Here is a 13,815-nt window from a genome sequence, read left to right as displayed (position 1 = left end):
ATATTCATTTTAAACAAACAAATTGTTGAATATTCATTTTAAACAAATAAATTGTTGAATATTCATTTTAAACAAATAAATTGTTGAATATTCATTTTAAACAAATAAATTGTTGAATATTCATTTTAAACAAATAAATTGTTGAATATTCATTTTAAACAAATAAATTGTTGAATATTCATTTTAAACAAATAAATTGTTGAATATTCATTTTAAACAAATAAATTGTTGAATATTCATTTTAAACAAATAAATTGTTGAATATTCATTTTAAACAAATAAATTGTTGAATATTCATTTTAAACAAATAAATTGTTGAATATTCATTTTAAACAAATAAATTGTTGAATATTCATTTTAAACAAACAAATTGTTGAATATTCATTTTAAACAAATTGTTGAATATTCATTTTAAACAAATAAATTGTTGAATATTCATTTTAAACAAATAAATTGTTGAATATTCATTTTAAACAAATAAATTGTTGAATATTCATTTTAAACAAATAAATTGTTGAATATTCATTTTAAACAAATAAATTGTTGAATATTCATTTTAAACAAACAAATTGTTGAATATTCATTTTAAACAAACAAATTGTTGAATATTCATTTTAAACAAATAAATTGTTGAATATTCATTTTAAACAAATAAATTGTTGAATATTCATTTTAAACAAATAAATTGTTGAATATTCATTTTAAACAAATAAATTGTTGAATATTCATTTTAAACAAAGAAATTGTTGAATATTCATTTTAAACAAAGAAATTGTTGAATATTCATTTTAAACAAATAAATTGTTGAATATTCATTTTAAACAAATAAATTGTTGAATATTCATTTTAAACAAATAAATTGTTGAATATTCATTTAAAACAAATAAATTGTTGAATATTCATTTAAAACAAATAAATTGTTGAATATTCATTTTAAACAAATAAATTGTTGAATATTCATTTTAAACAAATAAATTGTGGAATAATTATTTTAAACAAATAAATTGTTGAATATTCATTTTAAAACAAATAAATTGTTGAATATTCATTTTAAAACAAATAAATTGTTGAATATTCATTTTAAAACAAATAAATTGTTGAATACTCATTTTAAAACAATAAATTGTTGAATATTCATTTTAAAACAAATAAATTGTTGAATATTCATTTTAAAACAAATAAATTGTTGAATACTCATTTTAAAACAATAAATTGTTGAATATTCATTTTAAACCAATAAATTGTTGAATATTCATTTTAAACAAATAAATTGTTGAATATTCATTTTAAACAAATAAATTGTTGAATATTCATTTTAAACAAATAAATTGTTGAATATTCATTTTAAACAAATAAATTGTTGAATACTCATTTTAAAACAATAAATTGTTGAATATTCATTTTAAACAAATAAATTGTTGAATATTCATTTTAAACAAATAAATTGTTGAATATTCATTTTAAACAAATAAATTGTTGAATATTCATTTTAAACAAATAAATTGTTGAATATTCATTTTAAACAAATAAATTGTTGAATATTCATTTTAAACAAATAAATTGTTGAATATTCATTTGAAACAAATAAATTGTTGAATATTCATTTGAAACAAATAAATTGTTGAATATTCATTTGAAACAAATAAATTGTTGAATATTCATTTTAAACAAATAAATTGTTGAATATTCATTTTAAACAAATAAATTGTTGAATATTCATTTTAAACAAATAAATTGTTGAATATTCATTTTAAACAAAGAAATTGTTGAATATTCATTTTAAACAAATAAATTGTTGAATATTCATTTTAAACAAATAAATTGTTGAATATTCATTTTAAACAAATAAATTGTTGAATATTCATTTTAAACAAATAAATTGTTGAATATTCATTTTAAACAAATAAATTGTTGAATATTCATTTGAAACAAAGAAATTGTTGAATATTCATTTGAAACAAAGAAATTGTTGAATATTCATTTTAAACAAACAAATTGTTGAATATTCATTTTAAACAAAGAAATTGTTGAATATTCATTTTAAACAAATAAATTGTTGAATATTCATTTTAAACAAATAAATTGTTGAATATTCATTTGAAACAAATAAATTGTTGAATATTCATTTGAAACAAACAAATTGTTGAATATTCATTTTAAACAAACAAATTGTTGAATATTCATTTTAAACAAACAAATTGTTGAATATTCATTTTAAACAAATAAATTGTTGAATATTCATTTTAAACAAATAAATTGTTGAATATTCATTTTAAACAAATAAATTGTTGAATATTCATTTTAAACAAAGAAATTGTTGAATATTCATTTTTAACAAATAAATTGTTGAATATTCATTTTAAACAAATAAATTGTTGAATATTCATTTTAAACAAATAAATTGTTGAATATTCATTTTAAACAAATAAATTGTTGAATATTCATTTTAAACAAATAAATTGTTGAATATTCATTTTAAACAAATAAATTGTTGAATATTCATTTTAAACAAATAAATTGTTGAATATTCATTTTAAACAAATAAATTGTTGAATATTCATTTTAAACAAATAAATTGTTGAATATTCATTTTAAACAAACAAATTGTTCAATATTCATTTTAAACAAAGAAATTGTTCAATATTCATTTTAAACAAATAAATTGTTGAATATTCATTTTAAACAAATAAATTGTTGAATATTCATTTTAAACAAACAAATTGTTGAATATTCATTTTAAACAAATAAATTGTTGAATATTCATTTTAAACAAATAAATTGTTGAATATTCATTTTAAACAAATAAATTGTTGAATATTCATTTTAAACAAACAAATTGTTGAATATTCATTTTAAACAAACAAATTGTTGAATATTCATTTTAAACAAATAAATTGTTGAATATTCATTTTAAACAAATAAATTGTTGAATATTCATTTTAAACAAAGAAATTGTTGAATATTCATTTTAAACAAATAAATTGTTGAATATTCATTTTAAACAAATAAATTGTTGAATATTCATTTTAAACAAATAAATTGTTGAATATTCATTTTAAACAAATAAATTGTTGAATATTCATTTTAAACAAATAAATTGTTGAATATTCATTTTAAACAAATAAATTGTTGAATATTCATTTTAAACAAATAAATTGTTGAATATTCATTTTAAACAAATAAATTGTTGAATATTCATTTTAAACAAACAAATTGTTGAATATTCATTTTAAACAAATAAATTGTTGAATATTCATTTTAAACAAATAAATTGTTGAATATTCATTTTAAACAAATAAATTGTTGAATATTCATTTTAAACAAACAAATTGTTGAATATTCATTTTAAACAAATAAATTGTTGAATATTCATTTGAAACAAACAAATTGTTGAATATTCATTTTAAACAAACAAATTGTTGAATATTCATTTTAAACAAACAAATTGTTGAATATTCATTTTAAACAAATAAATTGTTGAATATTCATTTGAAACAAATAAATTGTTGAATATTCATTTTAAACAAACAAATTGTTGAATATTCATTGTAAACAAACAAATTGTTGAATATTCATTTTAAACAAACAAATTGTTGAATATTCATTTTAAACAAATAAATTGTTGAATATTCATTTTAAACAAATAAATTGTTGAATATTCATTTGAAACAAATAAATTGTTGAATATTCATTTTAAACAAACAAATTGTTGAATATTCATTGTAAACAAATAAATTGTTGAATATTCATTTTAAACAAACAAATTGTTGAATATTCATTTGAAACAAATAAATTGTTGAATATTCATTTTAAACAAACAAATTGTTGAATATTCATTTTAAACAAACAAATTGTTGAATATTCATTTTAAACAAATAAATTGTTGAATATTCATTTTAAACAAATAAATTGTTGAATATTCATTTTAAACAAATAAATTGTTGAATATTCATTTTAAACAAATAAATTGTTGAATATTCATTTTAAACAAATAAATTGTTGAATATTCATTTTAAACAAACAAATTGTTGAATATTCATTTTAAACAAATAAATTGTTGAATATTCATTTGAAACAAATAAATTGTTGAATATTCATTTTAAACAAACAAATTGTTGAATATTCATTTTAAACAAATAAATTGTTGAATATTCATTTTAAACAAATAAATTGTTGAATATTCATTTTAAAACAAATAAATTGTTGAATATTCATTTTAAACAAATAAATTGTTGAATATTCATTTTAAACAAACAAATTGTTGAATAATTATTTTAAACAAATAAATTGTGAATATTCATTTTAAACAAATAAATTGTTGAATATTCATTTTAAACAAATGTAGTTGTTTATATGAAAGTTGAAGTAGAGCATTGTGCATGTTTTTGTTGATGTTGGAAGCCGAGAGAAATCTGAGAAGAATTCTGCCAACAGCAGAAAAACATGCGAATTTGCATTCGACTTATAGTTTTTATTACTGTTGGAAGTTGTTGAAAGCTGCAGTAGAGCGTTGTGCATGTTTTTGTTGACGTCGGAAGCTGAGAAATATCCTGCCAACAGCAGAGAAGGATGGGAATAGGAATTAGACTCATGGGGGAGTGGTAGATTACCTTGTAGGGAAAATTATGTTGGTTGGAACTGAAAAAAATAATTACTTAAATCTTCTACCTGATCATAAACTGCAATTAATATGCCTTTATCTATAGACATTACTTGAAGTTTATGATAATAATAGAGTTTATGATAATACAGTTTATGATAATAATAATGCTTATGATAATAATAATGTTTATGATAATAATAATGTTTATGATGATAATAATGTTTATGATGATAATAATGTTTATGATAATAGAGTTTATGATAATAATAAAGTTTATGATAATAATAAAGTTTATAATAATAAAGTTTATGATAATAACGTTTATGATAATAACGTTTATGATAATAATAAAGTTTATGATAATGTTTATGATAATAATAAAGTTTATGATAATAATAAAGTTTATTATGATAATACAGTTTATGATAATAATGTTTATGATAATAATAATGTTTATGATAATAATAGAGTTTATGATAATAATCTTTATAATAATAATGTTTATGATAATAATCTTTATGATAATAATGTTTATGATAATAATAATGTTTATTATAATAATAATGTTTATGATGATAATAATAGAGTTTATGATAATAATAATGTTTATAATAATAATGTTTATGATAATACAGTTTTATAATATTAATGTTTATGATAATAATAAAGTTAATGATAATAATACAGTTAATGATAATAATACAGTTTATGATAATAATACAGTTTATGATTATAATGTTTATGATAATAATAGAGTTTATGATAATAATAAAGTTTATTATAATAATAAAGTTTATGATAACAATAATGCTTATGATAATAATACAGTTTATGATAATAATAAAGTTTATGATAATAATAAAGTTTATGATAATAATAAAGTTTATGATAATAATAAAGTTTATGTTTATGATAATAATTAAGTGATTGATTTGTGCTACGAAACAGATATTGTTAAGAATTGTAAATGTCAACTAAAAGGCATAAATTGTAAGATGGTCAACATCATGAACTTTGGAATACAGACTTTTGTCATTCATTCATTCATTCATTATATTGCTCTGTAATTACATTGAGCTTCTTAAATAAGCGATTGACTGGTTATTAATGATTTTACAACACACCACTTCACCTTTAAACATTTATAACTTAATGCCAAACAAACGTTTCTTACCGTTTCCAACCACTGCACATCCCAAATCCAATCTCGGATTTCAAGAGGTTTTCCTTCTCGGGAAATTCTTAAAAATAAAAAATAAAAAATTGTGTGATGTCGGCTGCAATAGATGAACAACCCTAAAAATATATCATTATATCATAAAAATTCTTTTTTTTTTTTGTCTCTTCCCTGTAACCTCTCTCCTACAGAAGAGATGTTGCGAGCCTGTCTTTGTTTTATCATTATTTCCATGGCAAGTGCTCGTCTGAGCTCCAATCTCTGGTTCCCCCCTACCAATATTTCATGAAAAACACTCGTCTAGCTGAAACCACTGTCAATAATTTTCCCCACTCTTTATCTGTGCCTAAATCAAAACGTACATTCCATAAATAAAGCTTCTTTCTTAGAAGTGCACGCCAGTGGAACTCTCTTCCGTTTGTCTGTTTCCCACCTGACTACAACTTGGATGTCTTCAAGTCCAACATAAACAAATTCCTGATGAACCGCCCCCTTAAGTAAGACACTTTATCAAATCTCCATTACTAACGATTACTATGATACTATCCTATTGATTACTATACACGCAATAACCCTTATCCCCGAGTGGCTTCCGGGCCTTGATAAGTGGTGACTACCATGTAAAATTTTTTTGCAATTGTAAAAATTAAAAAAAATATTTTAAGATTTATTAAATGCTAGCATGGATACCCGGAATTCCCCAGGTAGAAATGAAGTTCCGTTTGGACACACCTGCTAAACTAAGGATATTGATCACTTTCATTGTACCTATTTACTTTGCCTCCCCACGGGACAGAGTTAGACACCAGGGTCGTTTTTTAACGTGGAGAAAAGGTACAAAAATAAAAATTGTCTCAGTCGTGAAGGATTTCTCCTCCACCGAAAGAGAACAAGAAATAGAAGTGCAGCATCTGAAGAACAGATACTACACTTTGATCTTGACCAACATTGATAGTTCTACAACAATTTCAAAAATAAAAGAACGGATAAAAACATGTAAATGTAATCGCAAAAAAAAAAAAAAAAAAAAAAGAAGTATGTAACACCTTATCTACCAGATGTTTTGGTAGAAAGAAACAAAGAGCAGAAGCTAATCTCCAGATGTTGAGCACTTTTTTGTTTGCCTGATAATTTCAGATTTCGCTTTCTATGCCTACAAGAGAGATAATTCATAGAAAGTTAGAGTGGAGTTACTTCCCTTGGATTAGACAGTTCCTCAGCTTCAAATGATGAGTTTTGGAATAGACGCCGCATCGACTTCCGCCTTAAAATATATTTCAGGAAAAGAATATTATTCGTACTACTGTTCTCATCTTGACTGTTATTTTCACAACGTTTCAGCTGTTGTAACTTCTAACCTTCGTCAGGTGTATCTTGTTGAACTCAGAAACCAGCACGGAATTTCCAACAGAACCCTTTATTTAATCCATGAGGGCAGCACGTTCTTGTTCTGAAGTAATTCAGGATTATATTTTTAGTATCGCCTGCACTAAGGATTGAACCTTCAACCTCCGGAAGAGTTTAACTTAGCACTTTATTCATTATTACATATGTTCTTTGCAGACAATTCTGGTATGAATATTGGAAGCTTAAAACCTATTCTTTTTTTTTCCTTCTTTTACGTGGAAGTCACCACTTATCAAGACCCGGAGGCAACTTGGGGATAAGGGTTATTGCATGTACAGTAATTTAAAAAAAAAAAAAAAAAATTTTTTTTTTTATTACATTTTCACCCCAAACAAGGCACATTGTCACTTTGGTGTAGGGGACTACTATCAGGGGCAACAACTACTGGGCAATAGATAATAACACATATTCAATCGGCATAAATTAAAATATCATGTTTAAGTGTATTGTACGAACGGGCAACGCTGGGTGGCCAACTAGTTATTATTATTATATGACGACGATGACGATGTGTATTCATTCCATACTTTCTTGTCGTTAATAATAAAATATCTGTACATCTAAAAGGGATGTTGTGAGCTTGTCTTTGTTTTATCGTGATTTTCATGGGAAGTGCTCGTCTGAGCTCCAATCTCTGGTCCCCTCTTGCCAATCTTTCACGAAAAACATTATTGAAGGAAACCAGTTTAGTCTTGGCAGCATTGAATGTGACTATCCATTTATGTCCCCATTCCACTACAGATTGGAGGTCATCCTCTAGTGTTTTTGCCATTCCTTTAGTTATGTGTTCATTTGTTTTCCTGTCATGCCTGTTATAGTATAGCAGGTTTGTTTCAAACAGAACTTCATGTCGACACGGGCATCGCCGGGTACCCATATTAGTATATATATATCTATATATATATACTAGCATACTAAATTGTTGTGGGGGTATCGACATTACCTACGAAAATGATTAATATCCTTAGTATAGCAGATTTGTTCCAAACGGAACTTCATGTTGACCTGGGCATCGCCGGGTACCCATGCTAGTATATATATATATATATATATATATATATATATATATATATATATATATATATATATACACTAGCAAACCCGGTGTTGTAAAATATGCTTAAGTAAGATATTTTAAATTATGGGATTTTTCTATTGATATTGATATCGTACCCAATATACCACCGTAGTCACCTGGCATTGCTCGGTCGTAAAATATGCTTAAATATGATATTAACAGAAACAAAAAAAAAAAGGGAGGGGGGACGGGGGATGAAGTCTAAAATGATCGATTCATACCTGTTTATTTGTTGGTCGAATTGTATAACTTGAAAAGTTTTCTCTCCGAAGACGCACAGCAATTTTTCCGAAGATTCAGCATTAGAAGACGAATGTGCTGCAGAGAAAAGAAAAATTGATTGAAATAGTTTTGTCGGACTGTTCATTGCTAGAACATTTTATGATGTAGTCGGGTTAAATAAATAGCAGTTTCTCGTCAACCAAGAAAAAAGAACTCATAACTAAATCCTTCTTTGTTGTGTTGTGCCCTTCAGTCGGTAGACAAGTTGGTGGAAGGGCGAATGAAACAAAGTGGTAGAAAGATGTGAATACGGAGAATGAGAAATTGTAGGAGGAATGGGATGGCGTAAATAAAGAGGAGATGAGACAAGTGGTGGGGAATGCCATAAATAAATAAAAGATGTAAATAAAGAAGAGTGACATTTTGAAAAGGGTTTTTGATTGGAAGACTGAAAAATTTAGCGCATCACAACTTCATCTGGCAGAGACTTTGTTGATTTGGTTACAGTTGTTTAATGTTTAATATGTAATCATTTATTTTCGAAACAATCGTACATCAAATGTTTGTTGTGTTTTAATTCTTGAAACTGCTATAAAAATGTATTTGTCGGTAGACAAGTTGGGGGGAAGCAGGAGGTGGGCGGATGACAACAACTTGTGGCTACCTTCGGTTTTTTGAGTCCTTTCTCTCTCATCTCACTTGTTTATATTGACCTGTTCTCTTGCAGGTGTTTAACCCCAACAGCTGTTAGGTCAAGTATTTGGCCTATTCATCTCTGGTAATTTCAGTTTTGACAGATCTGCACTCATCGGCCTGCCAATCACTTGCGTGCGTGCGCGCACGTGTGCGCTTGTGTGTGTGTGTATGCGTGTGTATGTATGTGTGTGTGTGTGAGTGTGTGTGTGTGTGTGCACACGTTTAACACGTGACAATTTTAAAATGTCATTTATTGGAAGTGACCTAATTTGAGATTTTATCCATTTGAGAATTGTGACAATATGCCGGAGCAAACAAAATGTGCACTCAAAACATCAACCAATCAACACGTCAGCTGGGGATGGGGCATCCCACTGAATGCCAGACATTTGCCTGCCATCTCGTATTATAATGTGAATATATTGATATGTCTTTTAAGTTTGGGATGTTTGTGCTTGTTAAAATAGTCGATAGATCATTTTTTTTTTTTTAAGCAAAAACAATATCACGTACTTAATTGTTATGACGAAAATAGTAATATATCCAAAAATTATGAAAAATCGTTGAGTAGAAATTTATTCATAGTTAAAAGTAATTTTTACAGAAAATTGGGTAAAAATCGCATGTTTTTAGCCGTTATAAAGTAGGCAGCAAGAGGTTATATGCAAGGGACATAACTCTGAAATGAATATTTTAGATTACTTGTGTCATGGCTGCAATATTTGTTGTTTATAAGCGATTTTTTTTTTCTTTTACTAAAAATACAATAACAGTTTTTCTACTCAATGAATTTTCATAATTTTTGGATATATTACTATTTTCGGCATGACAATTAAATACATAATCTGGTTTTTACTTAAAACAATATATTAAAAAAAACTGATTTTTGCTGCTGATTCAGCTAATTCATTTCCTTTGATACAGATATGTGTGTGAAACAGCACTAACCCTATTCAGGTTTAACCGGTTTCCCCCAAAGGAGGAAGTTCCATGGGTTGGTTGGTTGTTTTTGTTTTACGGCATATCAACCTTTTTCAGGTTATTTAATGCCGAATCTAGTTATTTTGAGGAACGATTGTTAATGGAGTATATTTGTTTTTTAAGTCGGATTCTATTTAACCTATAGTTGGGACCCTAACAGGTACTACCACTCCGGGTCAGAGTGGACTTGGGAGCAATGGCAATTAAAGGGTGGCTCCACACTCCCCAAGGCCCGCAAGGTGGGGCCTCACCATCGGATATAGTTTTAGGTCATATCCAAGTTCCATGGGAGTATGAAATTCACAAGCGGCCCCCAGTCGCATGTATATCCCCGTTAGGGGAGATGACGACGTTAGGGGATATGACGACGTTAGGTGTTGACGTTCTCCAACGTATAGCACCCGGAATTCCCAAACTGCTCACCCATCTTAGTAATGACCAGGCTCAACATTGCATAACTTTGGTGATCTGACGGGAACCGGTGTGTCAACATGATTATGCTGATATCGCCCCGTATCGAGCAGAAAAGAATTTCTTTTTACCCGTTTTATTGTGATAGCTTGTTGAGTAATTTTGAAATTAGAAAATTATTTTGTGAAAAAGATTCTAGAACATTCAACATGGACACGCATTAGAAAAATAATAATCGTTGCCTGCAATAAACCGACATATCACTGCCTACACGTCAAAGCAAGACACGTTTTTTGTCAACAGTCTTGCATACGCTTGATAAATTAACAACCTCCTGCTATATTTTTTTTTTTTTTTTTTTTACATAGGCATCTACCACTTATCAAGGGAAAGAGGCCACTCGAGGATAAGGGTTAAAGAGTGTACAGTAGTCAATTGGACAATAAAGTAATCGTTAGTAAATGGAAATTCGGTAAATTTTTTAACTTATATGGAACGGCTCATCAAAAACTTGTTTACGTTAGACTTGAAGACAACCATATTGTAGTCAGCTGGAAAGCAGGTAAACGGAAGACAATTCCATAGGCGTGCAGTTCTAAGAAATTATATTTTTGCAAGTGAAACCTTCACTTCATCAAGAATCAACCAATCAGCATGTTAGATTTTTTTTTTTTGTTGGGTTTTATGGATATCAATGTTTTGGATTATTTTAGGCTGAGGGTTCAGGGATGTTCCACCTCTTTTGCTTTAGCTGATAGTACTATTTTTGGAATTCATATAAATTTTAACACGACACATAAGTACGTTATAATGTTTTCACCTGAAATGCGTGGAAATCACGCGTTGATAAATGCAGAAATATCTACATTACTAACACGCATATACAATTTTCAGGACCGTGTCTTTAACCCTATGGAACTACTGTATAGTTTGGTGTATAAGATGACCCTTAAAGTTAAAAAAATCATCTTTAAAAACAATATTTCATAAGATACTGGGTGTTGCAATCTCTAGCCAAGGCTAAACAGACATGGTTTCATGGTTTAGCAGTCGTTTATTTAATCAAGCATGCCATGCAAGCTAACTTTGGAAGAGCGCAAATTTATTGTACTGTTAATATATTACAGGGTGTCTGTATAGCAACTTGTAAGACTGTATAGTAACTTTATGGACACCCTGCATATATATATATATATATATATATACATTTGTGTCAGGTGATGTCATATGCTACTGGTACCATGTAACCCAGTACTACCTGCCTCATGGTCGGGTCACCGGCGACTAAACTGGTTCCCCCACCAGACTTGTTTGGTGAGGAGGGCGGCTAGTCTCCCTGGAAGATTAAAAACAAGACCTTCCAAAGGGCGAATGAACTCTTTTTCTGGGTCAACGGCCAACTAGCACCGTGTATATTTGTGTGTGTATATGTGTATTGGGGTGAAGAGGGCTCCCGTAAGCCGTGGTGAAGGCAACCTTTCTAGGAGAAGCAAATCTCTGATTTAAAAAACCATAAAGCGGGAGACCAGTACCCGCATTAAGCTGGTCTGCAGTTTAATTTGTTGCTGGCTATCTTGCTCTTGCTTGTTGCTGGATCTCAACATTTTGAACCGAGAGAGAGACTTAGCTGTCGTATAAAGCTAAGACTCTGTAACATCATCTTTGTATAGATACTCCCTCAAGCATTTGGGCTCATGGATTTTAAATGTCTGAGGGAGTGGCACTCGTCTGACAAGAAATTACAATCATCATATATATATCCAGTTATTATGACTATGTTGAAAAATAAATTCTGCAGCACTAACAGTCGCTTGTTTTAATGGTACCACTCCCGTTTTCGTAGCTCCTCAAACTTTTGAATTAACAACCAATATTTCATAAGATACCGGGTGTTGCAATCTCTAGCCTAGGCTAAACAAACATGGTTTCGTGATTTAGCAGTCGTCGTATACAACCGATATATGATAAAATTTATGAAAATTTGCTCCAATTTTATACCTTGTCTTATCTGAGGGTCGCCTTATATGCTGAAATATATGGTTTTAGAATTCCATAAGGATTTTAAAAAAAAAATGTTATTTACCTTGTGAAATTCCATGGATATTTTGGTGGGGTAAGACTTGAATCACTTGAATGCGTTGAGTTGTTTGTAAATTATAAATGTGAAGACGACTTCCGATTCCTAAAAGAAAAAAAAAAAAGAAAATTAAGTCTGAAATGGCATTTTTTGTTTTGGATTTGAAAAAAAATGAATACAACAAAAACAAAACAATAAAAAAAAAACCCCGGTACTCCAGCATTTATCAACCCATGAATTCCATAAAGTTATTCGGGTGTGCCTGGTTGATGACGGAAAGAACCGGAAACAGTCAACAAGTACTTTTTTTATGAGATTTTTAAAGATATTTTTTTTTCCAGAAACCCACCCAATATATGTCATGGTAACATATATTGAGTAGGTTTCTAATAATATTTTATACAATTTTTTAGTTTTAACTCATTTTTCCAAGCTTTACATATTTAACAGTCAGCTCGCTGCCATTTGTCTATTTTTACATATACCGATACACACCGTGTGATTTTTGAACTGATTAAACATTTAAAGTAAGTAAAACCACTAACAACGTTTCTAGATAGGTAGAAGAGTAACTTATCTTGCCTTCTGTAACATTTATTTGTTGTATTTTTTAATTTTTGGTCACTTTTTTGTACATCTGTGGATTGTAAAACAAACCAACAAACCCTTACATTTCTATAAATGGTGTCTTTTTGAAATAATATATTTATGTCTTGAACAAATTTTATCACAGAATTTTTTTGTTATGAATAATGTGTGCTGTAAAAAAAAAAAAAAAAACTTATTTTAAACATTTGTATAAAAAAATAATCAAGGAGGTTTTGATTTCGTAATTCAATTGAAGATAGCTACCATGTTTTATGATACACTAGCCTGAGTGCCCGGTGTTTGTAGGTGTATGTTGAGCAAAAAAAAGAAAAAGTTGTAGAAGGCAGGCTCGAACCCGTGACACGAAGGCGGAAAAGAAAGCGGAGGTGTGTGTAAGGGTGTTCGTTGTGCAAAAAAGAAAAAAAAAAAAGAAAAATAAAAGAAAAAAAAGAAAAAAAGAAAAAAAAAGAAAAAAAAAGAAAAAAAAGAAAAAAAAGAAAAAGAAAAAAAAGAAAAAAAGAAAAAAGGAAAAAAGAAAAAAAAGAAAAAAAAAAAGTGGTAGTAGGCAGGCTCAA

The 13,815-nt window shown here is 27.7% G+C and overlaps 1 protein-coding gene across 1 annotated transcript in view; it reads right to left on the bottom strand.

Moving 5' to 3' along the window:
* LOC145267019 (tRNA (34-2'-O)-methyltransferase regulator WDR6-like) overlaps positions 1–13,815 on the bottom strand; it is a 97,717-nt gene that overhangs the window by 79,565 nt on the left and 4,337 nt on the right. The window contains exons 2-4 of the mRNA XM_080122935.1: positions 12,659–12,757; positions 8,487–8,583; positions 5,778–5,844 (exon numbers count right to left, since the gene is read on the bottom strand). Of these exons, the coding sequence (XP_079979061.1) occupies positions 5,778–5,844; positions 8,487–8,583; positions 12,659–12,757 (263 nt within the window). The remainder of the gene's footprint in view (positions 1–5,777; positions 5,845–8,486; positions 8,584–12,658; positions 12,758–13,815) is intronic.

The sequence above is a fragment of the Euprymna scolopes genome, chromosome 42 (assembly GCF_053919585.1).
Source record: "Euprymna scolopes isolate OS-2025 chromosome 42, ASM5391958v1, whole genome shotgun sequence".
NCBI classification, from domain to species: Eukaryota; Metazoa; Mollusca; class Cephalopoda; order Sepiida; family Sepiolidae; genus Euprymna; species Euprymna scolopes.
Note: the sequence above shows the minus strand (reverse complement) of the source record. Positions and strands in the feature narration are given on the sequence as shown.